This window comes from Tamandua tetradactyla, chromosome 24 (genome assembly GCF_023851605.1).
Source record: "Tamandua tetradactyla isolate mTamTet1 chromosome 24, mTamTet1.pri, whole genome shotgun sequence".
Classification (NCBI taxonomy): domain Eukaryota; kingdom Metazoa; phylum Chordata; class Mammalia; order Pilosa; family Myrmecophagidae; genus Tamandua; species Tamandua tetradactyla.
The window spans coordinates 36004154-36019870 of NC_135350.1; the positions used below are offsets into that span (position 1 = coordinate 36004154).

Below are 15717 nucleotides of genomic sequence, written 5' to 3' on the forward strand. Positions count from 1 at the left end.
GTTATGGATGTTTTCCTGTTAAACACAGCCCATAGCATACAATAGCATTCCCCTCATACCAAGAACATATACACTCTTTGTACCATATTTATACATTGCAGTAGCTCATGCAAGAACTTGTTTATATTTGTAGTGTGGATCAGTGAGACACATGGGTCTGTAAATTCTCTTTCAATCATGTTCACCTTCAATATGGTAATACTTATAAAACCACTAGTGAACTGCCTGCACTTCTATCTATTCCCTTACATTCAAGTTCAACCTCATTAGTAGCTGTTCACCCATCTCTAGCTTCCATGTATCTCTAGGTACTCTATATTCTGCATTATAAATTTCTAATTTTACTTTTACCATCTTTTTTTCTTTTATATCTTACTTTTGCAAGATATCAAAAAAAGCCTAGCTCTTTTACTGCGTAAGTGATGTTTAATAAACAGCCAAGTTTTCACAAGGAGAAAATAAAAGACTGTAATACCATCAAGTCATCATCTTCAAACATCAGATTTACAATGACAGCTTGGTTTAATCCCTCATTCCGGGTAATGTTCCTATAAACCGTGACGTCTGGAGAGGAGGGTGAATCTGGGACAACGTAGGGAGGACTTTCCTCTTTCTTATCTAAACCTTGTTCAGAATATCCTTATATCCTTTGGAGACATAGCCTGGAGACACTTCTGTCCTCTTACCCAAAGTATCCTCCTAAAAACAATGATTTCAGAAAATTTCACAGTTTGGTTAACATGGAAGCTCCATATCTAATTCTGTGGACTCTTGAGATTGGAGATGAGATCTAGTCTCCTGATTTAACAGGGCAGTAAGGGCTTCTGGTGAGGCATGGACAAAGGACCAAACTCTGATCATGGTCCTTTTTTGTGGTGTGGTATTAAGAAATGTCTGTCCAGGGTAAATGTTGTTGTACAGCTGCTGCCCCATGAAATGATTCAGGAAAAAAAAAAAAAAAAAAAAAAAAAGATCATCATCCAGGAAGAACAAGAAAAGTCTGTACTTAAGGAGGTTGAAACAATCTCCACCAGAAACTTCATATGTGATTGTGATGCCTCAAACAGTTGTGAAAAACAGGATTGTTCATAACCCTAGATGAAAATGGTCTATCCTTCAACTCACGCTAAATAACCATTAGTTTCCTAGAGCTGCCATAAAAATAACCACAAATTGAGTGGCTTAAAGCAACAGAAATTTGTATTCTCACAGTTCTGGAAACTGGAAATCTGAATCCCAGTATTTGCAACTGCATGCTCCATTGGAAGGCACCAAGACAGAATCTTTCCTTGATTCTTTCCACCTTCTAGTGGTGTATGAGTTCGCTAATGCTGCTGGAATGCAATATACCACAAATGGAATGTCTTTTATAAAGGGAATTTATGAAATTACAACTTTAAAGTTCTAATACCATAAAAATGTCCAAATTAAGGCATCCAGAGAAAGATACCTTGACTCAAGAAAGGCCATTGTCTGTTTCATGGAAAGGCTGGCATCTGCTGGCCATTATTGCTGGTTCTCTTGCTTCAGCTTCTGATGCCAGCAGTTTCCTCTCTATGCATCTGTGGGCCTTCACTTAGCTCTTCCTGGCACAATTTTGGGTTCTGGCTTGCTTAACAATTCATGGGAATGCACATGGTGATGTCTACTGGACTCTGCATCTCCAAACATCCATGTCTAGGTGTCTGCTCTCTCTATCAGCACTCCAGGTGTCTCCAAATGTCTGGGTCTATGTTGACTCTGAAGCAACTGTGTTTTCTCTAAAATGTCTCTCCTTTTAAAGGACCCCAGTAAACTAATCAAGACCCACCCTGAATGGGCAGAGTCACATCTCCATCTAATCAAAAGGTCACACCTGCAATCAGGCACATCTCATCTCTGTGGGGCAATTTAATCAACAGCCACACCCACAAATGGGTGGGTCGATAACCATGGAAGCAAGGTAATCAAAAGTTTCAACCCTAAAATATTGAATCAGGATTAAAAGACATAGCTTTTCTAGGGTACACAACACTTTCAAACCAGCACAGGTGATTTCTGACAATCCTTGACAGTAACCAGCTTGTAGCTATATCTCTGCAATCTCTGACTCTGTTTTCACGTGGTTTTCTTTCCCCTGTGTCTATATCCAAATCGCCCTTGCTTTTCTCTTGTAAAATCGCCAGTCATTGGATTTAAGGGCTGACTCTAATCCAGTATGACCTCATCTTCACTTGATTACAGCTGCAAAGACCCTATTTCCAAATGAATAAGGCTGGGTATTAGGACATGAACAAGAGAAGACACCTAGGAGGAAAAAATAACCAATTACAGATGGGGGTGGGGAGAGACTGAGAATTAAAACCACCAACCCCCAAAACAGCTGACATGAATTTATGATTTCATTGATATAACCTTATTATTCCAATAATAATGGATTCTTGTCCAGGAAATAATTTTATAATTCATTATAGAAACTTCTTAAAAGGCCCCTCAACTATTCAATAGGATGCACCAACAGACAGATGTTGTCCTAAGAATCTTTGAACCCTTCACACTAAAATCTTTGCCTTGCTGTTTCCACCAATTCTAAACTATTACATCCTGACCCTAACCCAGACTTAATCAAGTCCCCTAATTGAAAACCGTACCTAAAACCAGATTTCACATTTTCAGTAAAATCCTGCCTAGTTCCCCTCATCAGTAAAACCGCCAGAGCTCACTCAGTCAAGATGGTGTTTCCCATCACCATGTTAAGCATTCAGAATCACTATCTTATCTAGAGGTTGAGGAGCTGACATTTGGCATCAATCAGATTTACAACCACCTGTTCGCCAGACAAGTCTTGGTCTTATTTAAATTATCCTACCCCACTGAGACATATGGTTATAGAAAAGGAGGTCCTCATAAGAGAAACAGATTCCCAATTCAATAGTAAACATTCAGAAATTCTGATTAATAAATGGAGAAGCAGAAAACAAATAAAAGTAGAAAGATACTATAGTAACACCTGAGAAAATTATGCTATTAAAATTTTATAGTTCAAAGACGAGAATCTCTATAATTGTTTTTAGTGTGTACAATTACAACTTAATTTGTTGTAATAGTGTGAATGTTCATTATCATTTCTCTTCCTTTCTGCCTCAGACATTGTAGAAAATTATATTTCACGTCAGTGGATATTTTTCTTATTGGTGAACAATTTTAAATACATAAATATTCTATTCCTTCATAAGAAAGACCAGTATTTTGCTTTCTTAATTACTTGTTCATTTTGATAGTGACAGCTGCTGTTGCTAGCATTATTCAAGCAATTGTTTGGAGATGTCACCACATAATTGTAAGAGGCCATGAAATTTTATATCGAGACACATATTTTGTTTCTAATTGCTCCAAAATAACCACGCTGAATGAAAAAAATACTTTCCTTTGAGTGTATCCTCTAATGAACTCAGGCCATTCACCGCCCTTTTGTGTAGCTAAAGAGAGTTTATGATGCTAGGAAATGCTACAATAGCAGGTTACAAGTAAATTCTGTGACTTCATTACAATTGTTGTCATTTAATATTAGATTAGGTCAGAATGTATAAACATTTCTCAGCTACAGTTGATTAGATTTTGAAAAGTGTTCCATCTAAATGCCCTCTTTGTAACTAAAGCAATCCTTTTGAAGTATAGGAAAATCTGAAAGGCAAAATAGCCAGAGGCCCTTTTAAATCTTCAAATACAAATGAATTTACTCTGCTGGCAATCATAATAAAACATAAAATAATTATTTGCCACGGTGCTTACTAAATGGACCTAGTCAGTTTCTTATTAAGTGGTTTGTCTCTACCACAAAGGAATTGCATGACCTTGAACAAGCTGTGTGACCTAAAAGCTCTGAATATTCAGGGGGAGAAATATGGACTTTACTTCTCAATATCTGAAATTCTCTCCCAGTTAAGACACTCTTTCTTCCATCATTTAAATACACCAGTTAAAACAGTGAACTGAATACTGAAAATCATGGCGCCAGGTAAATGTCACTATTTTAAAAATAAATTTGACATTTAAAAAAATGGCAACTGAAAATTAGTTGTAGATCCAAGGAATGGATCAACTTCTGTCAAACAAAAAAACAAAAATATTATACTTTTGAAAGCTCAAACCTGAAAACAGATAACACCGATAACTGTATACTCTCGCCTTTAAGTGATATAAGACCTTGCCTTTTGAAGGATGGAAATTAGTAAATTTTTTCATCTATCTCTTCTTACGTCTTTTGTAAAAACACTGGGAAGAGATAGAGGGAAAAAGTACCTTATAAAAGGTCTTCAAAAGAACATTCACGTGCTTGCGATAGAGAATCCTTACGAATAATACTTCTGGATTGTTAAATTTTCTGAAGAAATAAATGTTTTTCCCCCATTTAGCATATTAAAGATTAAAATATATTATAATAGATGTATTTCCAGAGAATTATATAGCTTCCCATTATATTAAACAGAGTATGCTGATTATAGTTTATTTTACCTTGATGATTCAGAGTAATAATAATTACTATAATAGTAGTGAGATAGATACATTACAATATAGCAATGCCTAATCTGCTGATATGGGTAAAGACGTTTGTTCCTACATTAAATAACCCCACACTGTTCTGCTTTATGACTTTCTATCTGCTTTCCATATCTCTTTCCAAGGCCCTTGCTTTGAGGCTAGAGTTATTTTTTCAGCTCAGTCAGCACGCCTGCTTGAAGCAACTCTTCAATTCTCTTCCAAGATATGCCGTGATTTTGGGTGGCTGTGGAAAATATGTAACCAAACATACTAGAATTGTATGAAAAATAAGTAAGGAGATCTAAAAAGATGATGGAAATAACCAGTCATTTAGTGTTAAGATCTAAGTGCATCTTGGCTATGTGAACTTCAGTAAGTTCTTAACCAGGGTATTTGCTTCCTTCAGTGAACTTGGGATATACTAACACCTATTTCAGAGTGTTATTGTGATAATTTGATGAGATAACATATTTGAAACCCCTCATAAACTATGCAGCTGAATACAAATGTGTCATAGGGTTACCAAGATCATTATCAGAACAAGATTGCCATCTCAGGGTAAGCAAGCAGATAGCAAGATACTCGGAACCTTTTAAAGCAGAAATGAAAATAGCATTAGAATCAATTGTTCAAACTTACTGAGTGACAACTAATGTCACAATTGCATCCATTCTCTAGTGTTATTCTAACAGTGTATTACAAAAGAACATTTAGACCCTTGTTACAACTTCTGGTAATTAAACATCACTGAGAGCGTTGCAAAAGGTAGAGTAGATAGACTTCTGCATCACAAAGGCATAATTTAAACCCTAGTTCTGAACTTGGAAGCTCTGAAATCACGGATAAATAACGTGGCTTTTCTGTGTCTCCATTTACTCATCTGTAAAGTGAGGATAGTAATACTTCCTGAAAGAGTTGTAGTGAGGATTAAATGAGTAATGCAAACTGCTTAACTCTGAAATCACAGTTTAAAAACAAAACAAAAACCGAAAAAAACAAAGTGCCTACACCAGTTCTTGGCACAAAGTAGGTTCTCCCATAAATAAATATAACTCTTGGATGCAGTCAAAAGCAGATATATATAATATTAATGACTGAAAACACTAATAGAAAGAAGAGCCAGTTTAAGACCAAGGGTTAGTGAAACTGTGATTTTTTTTTTACATTTTATTTGAAATAATTTTAGTACTCAACAGAATACATGATCATATTGATTGAAGGCAGAGTCTTCAGGGTCAAGCCAACTTTGTTTAGATCCAGCTGGCTCACCTACTTCCTGCTGAATTTTTTTCACTCAAAAATTCCATTTTCTCAAATGTGAAAAAGGATGGTATCTTCCTTACTGAATTGGAACAAAAGTTCAATAAATTTCATTTATTATTTTGTTATTTTATTTAATTTTATAAGTTGGGCACAAATAAGAGGAAGAAATTAATTGCATATATTGTGGCATTCTGTACTTGAAATTTGAGAAATTCTGTATTTGAAAACATGTTTGAGATCTTCAACTAACAGATACAGGAAAGATCACTAAAACTGGCAGGACAGGATTCCTACTAATCCTCAGGTACATCACATTTTATTATACTTAGTATATCTAAGATAACCGTATTATCCATCGTTGTTAAAAGCGTACGGTATGGCAGCCATGGAACTGAACATCCCACTATGCTTTAGCTTATTTATTCCTCACAACACTTGTGGTACGTATTGTTATTATTGCCCCCATTTTCTGATAAAGAAAAACTGGCAAAGTAAATAATTTGCCAAAGTTTACGTAGCCTCGCTGGTGGCCGAGTTGAACTATAAATCCAGATTTGTCAAAGGCCATATTTTCAAACAGTATAATATACTCCAAAATAAAGTGGCATTTATTTTAGTTTCATACAAGCAGGCTGAAGAGATTTCATAGCACTTTTTCTGACCCAGACCTATCAGAGTTTGTAGAACCTTATACTAGATTTTTCTAATTTTCCCTGTGTGAATGTCATTGCAATTCTTTATACATTACCATTCATATTAGCAAAATCACTAGGGTTTCATCTCAGCTCTGCTGTGCTCTTATCCATTAAAAATTAATAGCAAAAATTACCTCCTTAATTAATAGGCACAGGAGGAGTTCCTAACTCACTGCAGAATTTTTATATTGCTTGTTCATCAAACTCAAAATAATTTAGCAACTACCTAATTAATTCCTAATTGATATCATTGGGCCATTACTCCCCCATTTTCATCTGGCCGTACACCAAGAGATACTGCCTTAGGCGTTTTTAGATTTAACATCAAAATAAACATCAAAAGCAGGCTAACTTTCTTTACTCAATCATGCAAATGATCATTGCATTCTTTTTAGCAAACATTGCTAAATAAGTGAAATATAGTTCCAATTGAGTAACATTCTACAAATTGTAAGGTTTAAAAGTAATACAAAGTAGTAGCTTGGCTTTCTCTCATGCTTTATAATGCTTTGGGTTAGTAAGTTTTAAAGTATTTAAAATAGAAATTTATTTTTTCTCAAAGCAATTGCTATTTTAAATATGTTGTAGTATTTGGGATATATGACTAGTAGCCAGAAAATAAATGTTTTCATACATTTAAACCCACAGGTACTACCTGCAATAAGCAAAGGGTTTTAATTAGTGTTGCTTATTTAGTACTAGCAAAACTTTACTTAAAATGTTAAATAGATTTTAGATGATAAAAATTTGAATCCAGAAAGCATGTTTAAAAATAAACTATAATAATGATGAAACATTAAGATATTAAGACTATGAAAAAGATTCAATGACAGAGTAAACATTCATTAACAAAAATATAACACTACCTAAGATTTTGGGGAAGGTAACCAACTAACTTGTACTTTATTCCTATACTGTGCCAGGAAACTGTGAAAGACACAAAGAGACTTAACAGAACATGTACATATGTTACCCATTTAGGTAAGATGATATTTTGAGATAGAAGAAACTGACTCAAAGATTGTATCACTTGCCCAAGGCACTGAGCTAATAATAAGTGGCAAAGCTGGAATTTAATTTGTATATATCTGTCTCCAAAGTGTCTGATCTTTTTAAATAATAACTTGCATTTTCTTTAGTTTGAATGTATCTTTCCCACCTTGTAAAATTTCTTTGAATGACTTACTTTTAAATGGACTAAAAACAGTCTTAAAATGGCCTATAAATGGACCTTGACCGAGAAATGAGGAAATAAAATGTAGTTCCAACATGAAATTACTGTCACCTTCTTTATTGAATAAATCTTTAAGGTGCAATTTTCTTTAAGGGAGTTGTGTGCACATTAACTTGAGATGACTTAGGACAAGAACCTGGTTCATTATTAGCATTCGGTTCTTTCCATCCAATATGGATTACCAGCCACAAATTACTATAACTAATATACAACCTACACCTGGCACTAACACAGCAGCCAGTGTAAGAATTGAAGAATTTAATGAATAATATCCAAAGAGGTAAAACCAAAATGTGTTTTGACCTTCTTTCCTTTTAACTTCATTTTATTCAATGAATTATGATGCATCAATGTCAAATTAGCAAGATGCATGTTAACCAAGCTTATCATTAAAGTACTGGTGTCTGCCACTAGAAAGATGATACTGAGAGCAGTCTAAATAGAAAACCAGTATAAATTTTCTATTTTATTAGTTTACTGTGAAAAGAATGGTTAAAGATTAAGTGTTCCAAAACCCAAATCTAAATTCTTATTTAGCATTGGCACTGTTCAATATTTAACTGGTTTTTTGATAGTAACAAATTGCAGCAGTCATTTTACTCAATTTCCCAAGGATAACATTTTGCAAACAGTTCATCTCAGAGGATGCCATCAGGAAGTGATATTGCTGAAAAGGAGATATTCTATTAGGCTGTATGGTGAATAGCTTATGTCAGAGGAGAATGCTTAACAAAATTTACATTAGTTAATTTCTACATTAAAAGTATCACAGGAATATAAACTATGGACAAGAGTTTGGATGTGACTTTGGATTAAGCACGATGCTCAGAAAGCTCCTAGCTTGTGCATCACTGATGTGGCAGCATTAGAATTACTTCTACTGAACTAGTGGCATGATGCCATCAGTTTGTATTGAAGGGGGTTGCTGAGGAAATTGTTTTTGATATCAAATCCTATGTAACTTATGTAATTTAATATCTTCCAGTTTTTAGTAACAAGAATTCCTGTATTGAGGAAATGCACTGATTGAATTATTGATGACAGATATTTCTCTTCACATATATGATAGCACTACACTCAAAATAACATTGTCAACAGACTGCAATATTAGGTATACATTTTGTGTGTCAATCCTAACCAGGGCTTCATCTTTTTCATATTTATTTTATTGTTTCCTCAAATAATTTTTCTTTATTTTGTATTATAAGTATTTTGCAAGATGCTTAAATTATTTCTACAATGAACTCTAGCAAAGAAACATGGTAAAGAATTTTTAAAATTCTAAACACAATGTAAAACTACATAAAGCAAAAATAAACAAAAATACATTGCTGGGATTTTTCTTTTGACAGACTGTAGTTAACAACATGCATTTCATGTAAAGAAAATATAAAGGTGACTTATTTTTGGAGTTTTTGAAATATTAAACTTTGGTACAGTATTTTGGTGCTTTCTTTTTTTATTTTTTCCAAAACAGCATTGATATATACCTAGTTAATATTTCTAACATATTGTCTAACTCAATTTGTGTAAGAACATACCAGCATTAATAAGAAAATAAGGAGGGAAATGAAAAACTGGAAGGGTCATCATATATTTTTTAATTTAAAAATATATAAATGCTAGCATCTCATTTCTTTAATTAAATAAATCACTTATCATAAGTGCTTTATAAATTATTTATTGAATGTAGAAACAAAAATATAATAATATTTTGTCCCAGAGGAAGTAAAAATGTCTGGCAATAAATGATTCGATAATGCCATATCTGAAACATAACTCACATTAATTATTTCACAAACAAAATTATCAAGAAAAAGCAATTTAAGCATTAATTCAAGAAAACATAATAAAAGATATCTGGAAAGCCTATTCACAGTGTTTTCAATCCAAAAGGTTATTTTTTATATTCAAATTAAAAATATACATTAGATAATGCCCAAGATCAGACTAAATTATTCAGAATAGTTGCTTTTGTTTTTTTTACCTCTAGACAAGTTTCTTTTAGGATACGACCCATATACCTTGCATTAAAATTATCTTTTCTCACTTAAAAAAAAAATTGTAATATCCATTGAAGGCATTCTAAAACAGATATTTTATTTGTACTAGTTCTTTCTTTAGGAAAGATTTTGAAAATCACTGAATATATGTTTATATATTCAAAGGATTATGAAATTTTATTCAAATTGTTTGCTGCAATGGTCAAAAACAAACTTTTTAAAAACCTAATTACAAATTTACAACTAACTTTTTTATTTATTATTTATTTTTTTTTACATGCGCCAGGAAGCGAACCTAGGTCTCTAGCATGGCAGGTGAGAACTCAGCCTGCTGAGCCACTGTGGTCTGCCCTACAACTAACTATTAAACAAGGAGGAAAGAAGATAGCAAAAAGTGAAATACAAAGCATATTAAAAGATGTCCAGGACTGTCCTGACTACAATAATAGTCATTCTTTATCAAGGTAGATATGTTTATAGGCACAAAATTCAGCAACTTGATACAACGTACATTTAAATACGAAAATGTACATGATTTTTTTCTACGACAGAGGCCATCAGCCACACAACTCAAAGTGGCTTTTTCTTCTCTTTTTGTGTCATTCTTGTATTTTACTGGCATGGTTGATATGCCTTTGCTCATATTGCTTATACTGCAAAGTAGTACACCAACAAACGATGATTAATACCATATGAATATTAATACATATGAATTAATGATGCTGCCTATTGTTACCCTTCAGAATGACTCTGCATGGTAAATCACTCAATATGAGAAGTATAAAATATGACAAAATAAAGGGGTCTTTTTTTTCCAACTACATATTTCCATACTCTGTCCAATGAAATAAATCTCTTAAAGGAGTTTGCTTTTCTATAAAGAAAAATTAACGAATATAACTTTACAAATTTTTGTTTTAATTTTGAAAACCAAATACTCTTATTCAATACTTCAATAGTTCAAATAAAATAAAATTAATAGATACCTATTGAGCCTCTACTATGTGCCAGTTACTGTAGTAAACAGGCAAGCAGGATTTCTACACTTTATACATAGTGATTTCTCGTTCTTGTAAATATAATCAATATTAATTGCAAGCTAAACAGAATAAAATTTTATAAATGTCCTGAACTATAAAAATATTTGAGAATGGATTTTTCGCTCATATGAAACTTTTCGAAAACAAATACTTTTGTAGTCTTTTATAAATTCATCTTGGCCATTGTATTAAGCCTTATTTAAATTGCTATGAATCTTTATTGATAAGCCTCTATAGTAAAAAATGATATGCTTTGTCCTAACAAAATTTTTAAACCTCTTAATGATTTTCAGTAATATAAAATATATAAAATATAATAGTACGATAATTTTGTTTTCAGATTTTTAAAAATCACTTTTCTTTTGACCATCATTTTAGAATGTTTAACACTAATGAGCATTATATCAGTATTAATCATCAATAATGGGCTTTTTATATGATGGGGAGAACTTTAATAATATTGCTTAATAAAGAAAATAGATAATATCAAACCAGTTCAACCAGAGATCCTTCTTTCTAAGCTGTTGTGATAAATAGATAATTGCTGCTTTTTTTCAAACCACAAAATGTGGCATCAAACACGAAATAGATTTTTTTGGGGGGATGCATGGTCTGGGGAGCGAAAAAAGAGAAATAGATTTTTAAAAGACATTTCATTAAGTGATATCACACAATTTTGACAATTTGTCAACTTAGTTTTAGCAATTCCCTCCCAACTAGCTGCTGGTAAAGATATCGCATGATTCAATTGTAGGCATCTTTAACAACCAAAACAAAAACAACATTGCAGCATCCAACAAAATGAAAACATTTCTCTGATCATAAAAGTCAATTTCTCTGATTGACTTAGAAATGTTTTTTACAGTATTTATATATTTTTAAAATAAGCACATCAACAAAGGCTTCTCACTGCATCTGCTTGCTCTGTTTCTTAAGCTTCTTTTAATTTACAACAGTCTCTCCTCTCTCTTCACCAAGCCATTTCTTTGTTGAAGGAACCAGGCAGTTTATTTCATAGAATTTTCTACCTTCTGGACTTGGGTGTTGGCCATCTCATTGTGCCATCGAGCATTTTCCTCCCCTGTCCTCTGCTTCCTATTAAATCATGGTTCAATCTAAAGACTTGAGTAGATGGAAGTACTTGACAGGGTTGCGGAGTGGAGAAGCACAAAGTAAGTCTATGTAATTCTTTTTGACATTGTCTTCTTAGGGAAGTACAAAATGTCTACAGGTTACATTTTTAGTAATTGATCAGTGTGTCTGGATGGTGTCAATCTTATCTATCTATCATAACTTCTCTGGCAACAATATATTCTTAACATCATGCCATAGCAGATATAGACACATTCTTCTTTCCTTTTCATGACTGCTTACCACTTTCGAACTGTTACCAATATTTGCCATTACAAATATGTTGCAATAAATAACTCCATGTGCACATTGTTTTGTATTTTGCCAGAGTAGGATTAGCTTTCTAGAAGTTGGATAAATGAATCTAAAGAAAAATACACTGATAATATTGCTAGATATCAAAAAATTCCTTTCCAAAGAAATTGTAGCTCTTTCAAGAAAAATGCACATGGAACCTGACATTTATTAGGTATCTACATATCCATTTTACAAAGACTATATGACAAATTAACTGCAGAAAGAATATCTAGAGAAATGATTATAATAACTTAATAGTCAACTAAAAAAACTCAGCTGTTTTGAAATAAGCCTTAAAAATATATTTAAGAAAATATAAACATAACTATTGTCTTCTTTCAACAACTGTTAATATGATATTACCTATAGTAAACTAAGAATTCTGTGTGAACAAAAATTCATTATAAATATTAAAATTGGGAATAACCTTAGAGATCATCATTTCTAATTTTCACAAGTGAAAAATAAGGACACTACAATTCCAAGGGGTTGGTTTTCTTAAATTTATGTAATAGGACCATGCAATAGAATTCATGATATTAAAGTTTTAGTTTAATGTTATTTCTATGTTAAATTTAAAATTATCGTATTAAAAGCATTATTAACAATACAAAATAAGTGCAGAAGCTTATCTTTATTATCAAAGATCTACTTCAGGAGAGTAATTTACATATTTGCAGAGATGGCATTTTATTCTTTAATATAAATTTAAACTATTACAAATATAATGGGCTCCCTCCTTAACTCATTCAACAATAATTTTTTTATCTCATATTATAATCCTGTTTGGGTATGTGTGTATTTTTATGAGTGTGTAATCATGACTGCTATTGGTAATTATTAATTTTGCATCAACATCAACCTATGTTGTTATTATAGAGGTGGCTAAGATTTGGAGGAGTAAATCAAGATATGCAATACTTACAGATGGTAATATGAAATACTTGGAAAGAGAATTGTAATATTTGTTTCCTTCCCCTCAAAAGAGAAAATATTACATTTTAAAACTGTTAAATATATAATCAGAACATTTTTTTTGGAAAGGCCCTTGTTTTATAGGTTTTCCTTATTTCATGAATATCTTTCAACAAAATTTATACTTAAAGAATAGATTTTAAGATCTTCTAGGACTCGAATCATATGTAATCACAGTACCTATCATGTGCCTTACACACAAAATACGAAAATTAAGGACAAAAACTGAATCTTAGACTATACAATATTTAGCTTACCAATGGAAGCTAAATTATTAGCCTCAAAGTTGCATAATATTGTGCCTTTGTTCAATACTTACCTGAAGAATGAAGATTTTGTTCCTCTAAAAATTCTAGATCAAGCATAAGATCATCTTCATCCAATTCACAAGATCCCAAATTATTCAAAACATCCTGAAGAAAAAGCAAAATCAATACTTAGAGACAAAAATAATAATCAATACTTAGAGACAAAAATAATAATAATAACCCTGAGAAAATGAAGAACTGTTCATATGCAAATGATACAAAGTACAAAGAACTAAAAATGAGAAGTAAAAAGTATTAATTGAATCTCAGAAATTATGGCCTATTATATAGGCTTTCCAATGATCAGTCTAATAAAAAATTCCAAGAATCGTTCTAAACCAATCTTAGTATTTGCATTTATATGCATATCGGCTTTTATAACATATCATTAAGTGGAAGTAGGTATGAACTGGTATCAAAGATATTAGAATACAGGAAACAGTTTTTTTCAATACAAATTTCTTTAATGAACATGAGAAAAGATATAATTTTGCTTATTAAAATGCAAAAAAAAGACATATTTTTTAAAAGGCATACAAGTCAATGAACAGAAACTTTGTATTCTTCCTGTAATATTTATTTTTTAACAGAACATTTGAATTTTGCATTTAATGAATTGTTTCTCAAACAAATTTGTATACAGTGCTAATGGTAAAATATTAATTTAGATCACATGGGGAAGTGGAGACCCGGTTACCATTCACCAGTATTTATTTTAGATTAGAGGGATGAGCAGAAGAAATACATATCCATTAGATTAAAAAGTTGACCTACTTTCATAACATCATAATATACTGGAACTCAGATTATCTTCCCTATGTTTATTTTCTAGAGAACAAATATCAGAGTAAACTGGAAGGATATATAGAGAAGTTTGGGGAGTTAACCATGATGTGCAAAAAGAGGAATCATGTCCTGATATGTTTATTTATGTATGTAGATTAGTGGCACATCTATTAAGAAAAGTAAAACATTATGTTTAGAGACTAAAATACCAAAAGTACAAAATATATGACATCAGGAAAACAGCCTGAAAACAAAATGAGGCCACAAACATCTCAAGTCATTTTCTCAATTAATTTGAATGTTGCCATAAACTATATTTAAAGGTGATAAATATCCCCAAATGTAAGTATTTACATTGTTCATGAAGGTAACTAATTACATAAACTATGAACATAATCAATTGTTTATTGGACGCTCTGTCCTATACTGCAGGAGGTATAGTTGCTTCTCTATTTACCATAAAAAGATGTTTTAAAATATAAGTAATAAGAGCTATGCTGCTATCTTCAAAAAAGAAAATAAATATATTAAAATAAATTTATTATGTAAATAAAATGAAACATTAAAATAACAAAATAAACAGAAATGAAAATTGAAGAGATTCTGAAAGCTAATATTGCCGGTGTTTATTTCACTATCCAAATGAAAAATAATCTTAAGCTGGTAGACAAGAATATACTGGTCAAAACAAAACAAAGTGCATTTTATACTGAAGGTGTAGTAATTTACCAGCTTCAAATTAGCCTAAATACTTTGATACTCAGATTTTGAATGTCATCAGCCAACAACATTTAGAAAGCAATGAAGGAAAGGAAAAAGGAATAAAAGAGCAAAGGAAACAAGTGGGTTCAGCATATGACTGTCACCTTTCTATTTTACCAAGTAAGGATATCTCCATCATTGTAAGCAACCATGATATGGCTTGTCCAGCACTCCTCCCTTTTATTGGGAACCAGCCCACCCCATCCACTTAGCTATAAAGGTGCTACCAGGATCTTATATGTGCCAAACACCCTCTCTTTGGTTGCTGATCCAAGATAGGCATCTTAACCAAACTGAGTGGCCAGAGTCCTTACCCAGAATTTCTCTGAGAATACTACATTTTTCTAACTGAAAATGATATTTCTGAATGAACATGCTATTAATAACTTGGTGACAGATATTGCATAGTCAATAGGGACATGTGTGGTTAACAGCAGTCTAAGACTTGAAATAGGAAAAAATGTCACATTACAGTCTCCTGGTTCCTGGCTCTAGCAGTTCCTGAATTCCAGAAGTATACATGTTTTGTTTTTTTTCAAAGTTAGATTACTAATCCTTTTTTGAATTTTGAAGGTAAATGCATACATCCAGAATTTGAAGTAAATTTTAAGGCAAAAATATTTTATATTTTAACAAGGAAATACTTAAGAACCTCACATTTCTATACCAATATTTCACATAAGAGAATAACACCAACAAAGT

At 32.1% G+C, this 15717-nt stretch overlaps 1 protein-coding gene across 5 annotated transcripts in view; it reads right to left on the reverse strand.

The window, feature by feature from the left end:
• CCSER1 (coiled-coil serine rich protein 1) overlaps positions 1-15717 on the reverse strand; it is a 1450145-nt gene that overhangs the window by 1129577 nt on the left and 304851 nt on the right. For all 5 annotated transcript variants that reach the window (XM_077142860.1, XM_077142859.1, XM_077142861.1 and 2 more), the window contains one exon: positions 13479-13572. In XM_077142860.1, coding sequence (XP_076998975.1) covers positions 13479-13572 — 94 coding nt within the window. The remainder of the gene's footprint in view (positions 1-13478; positions 13573-15717) is intronic.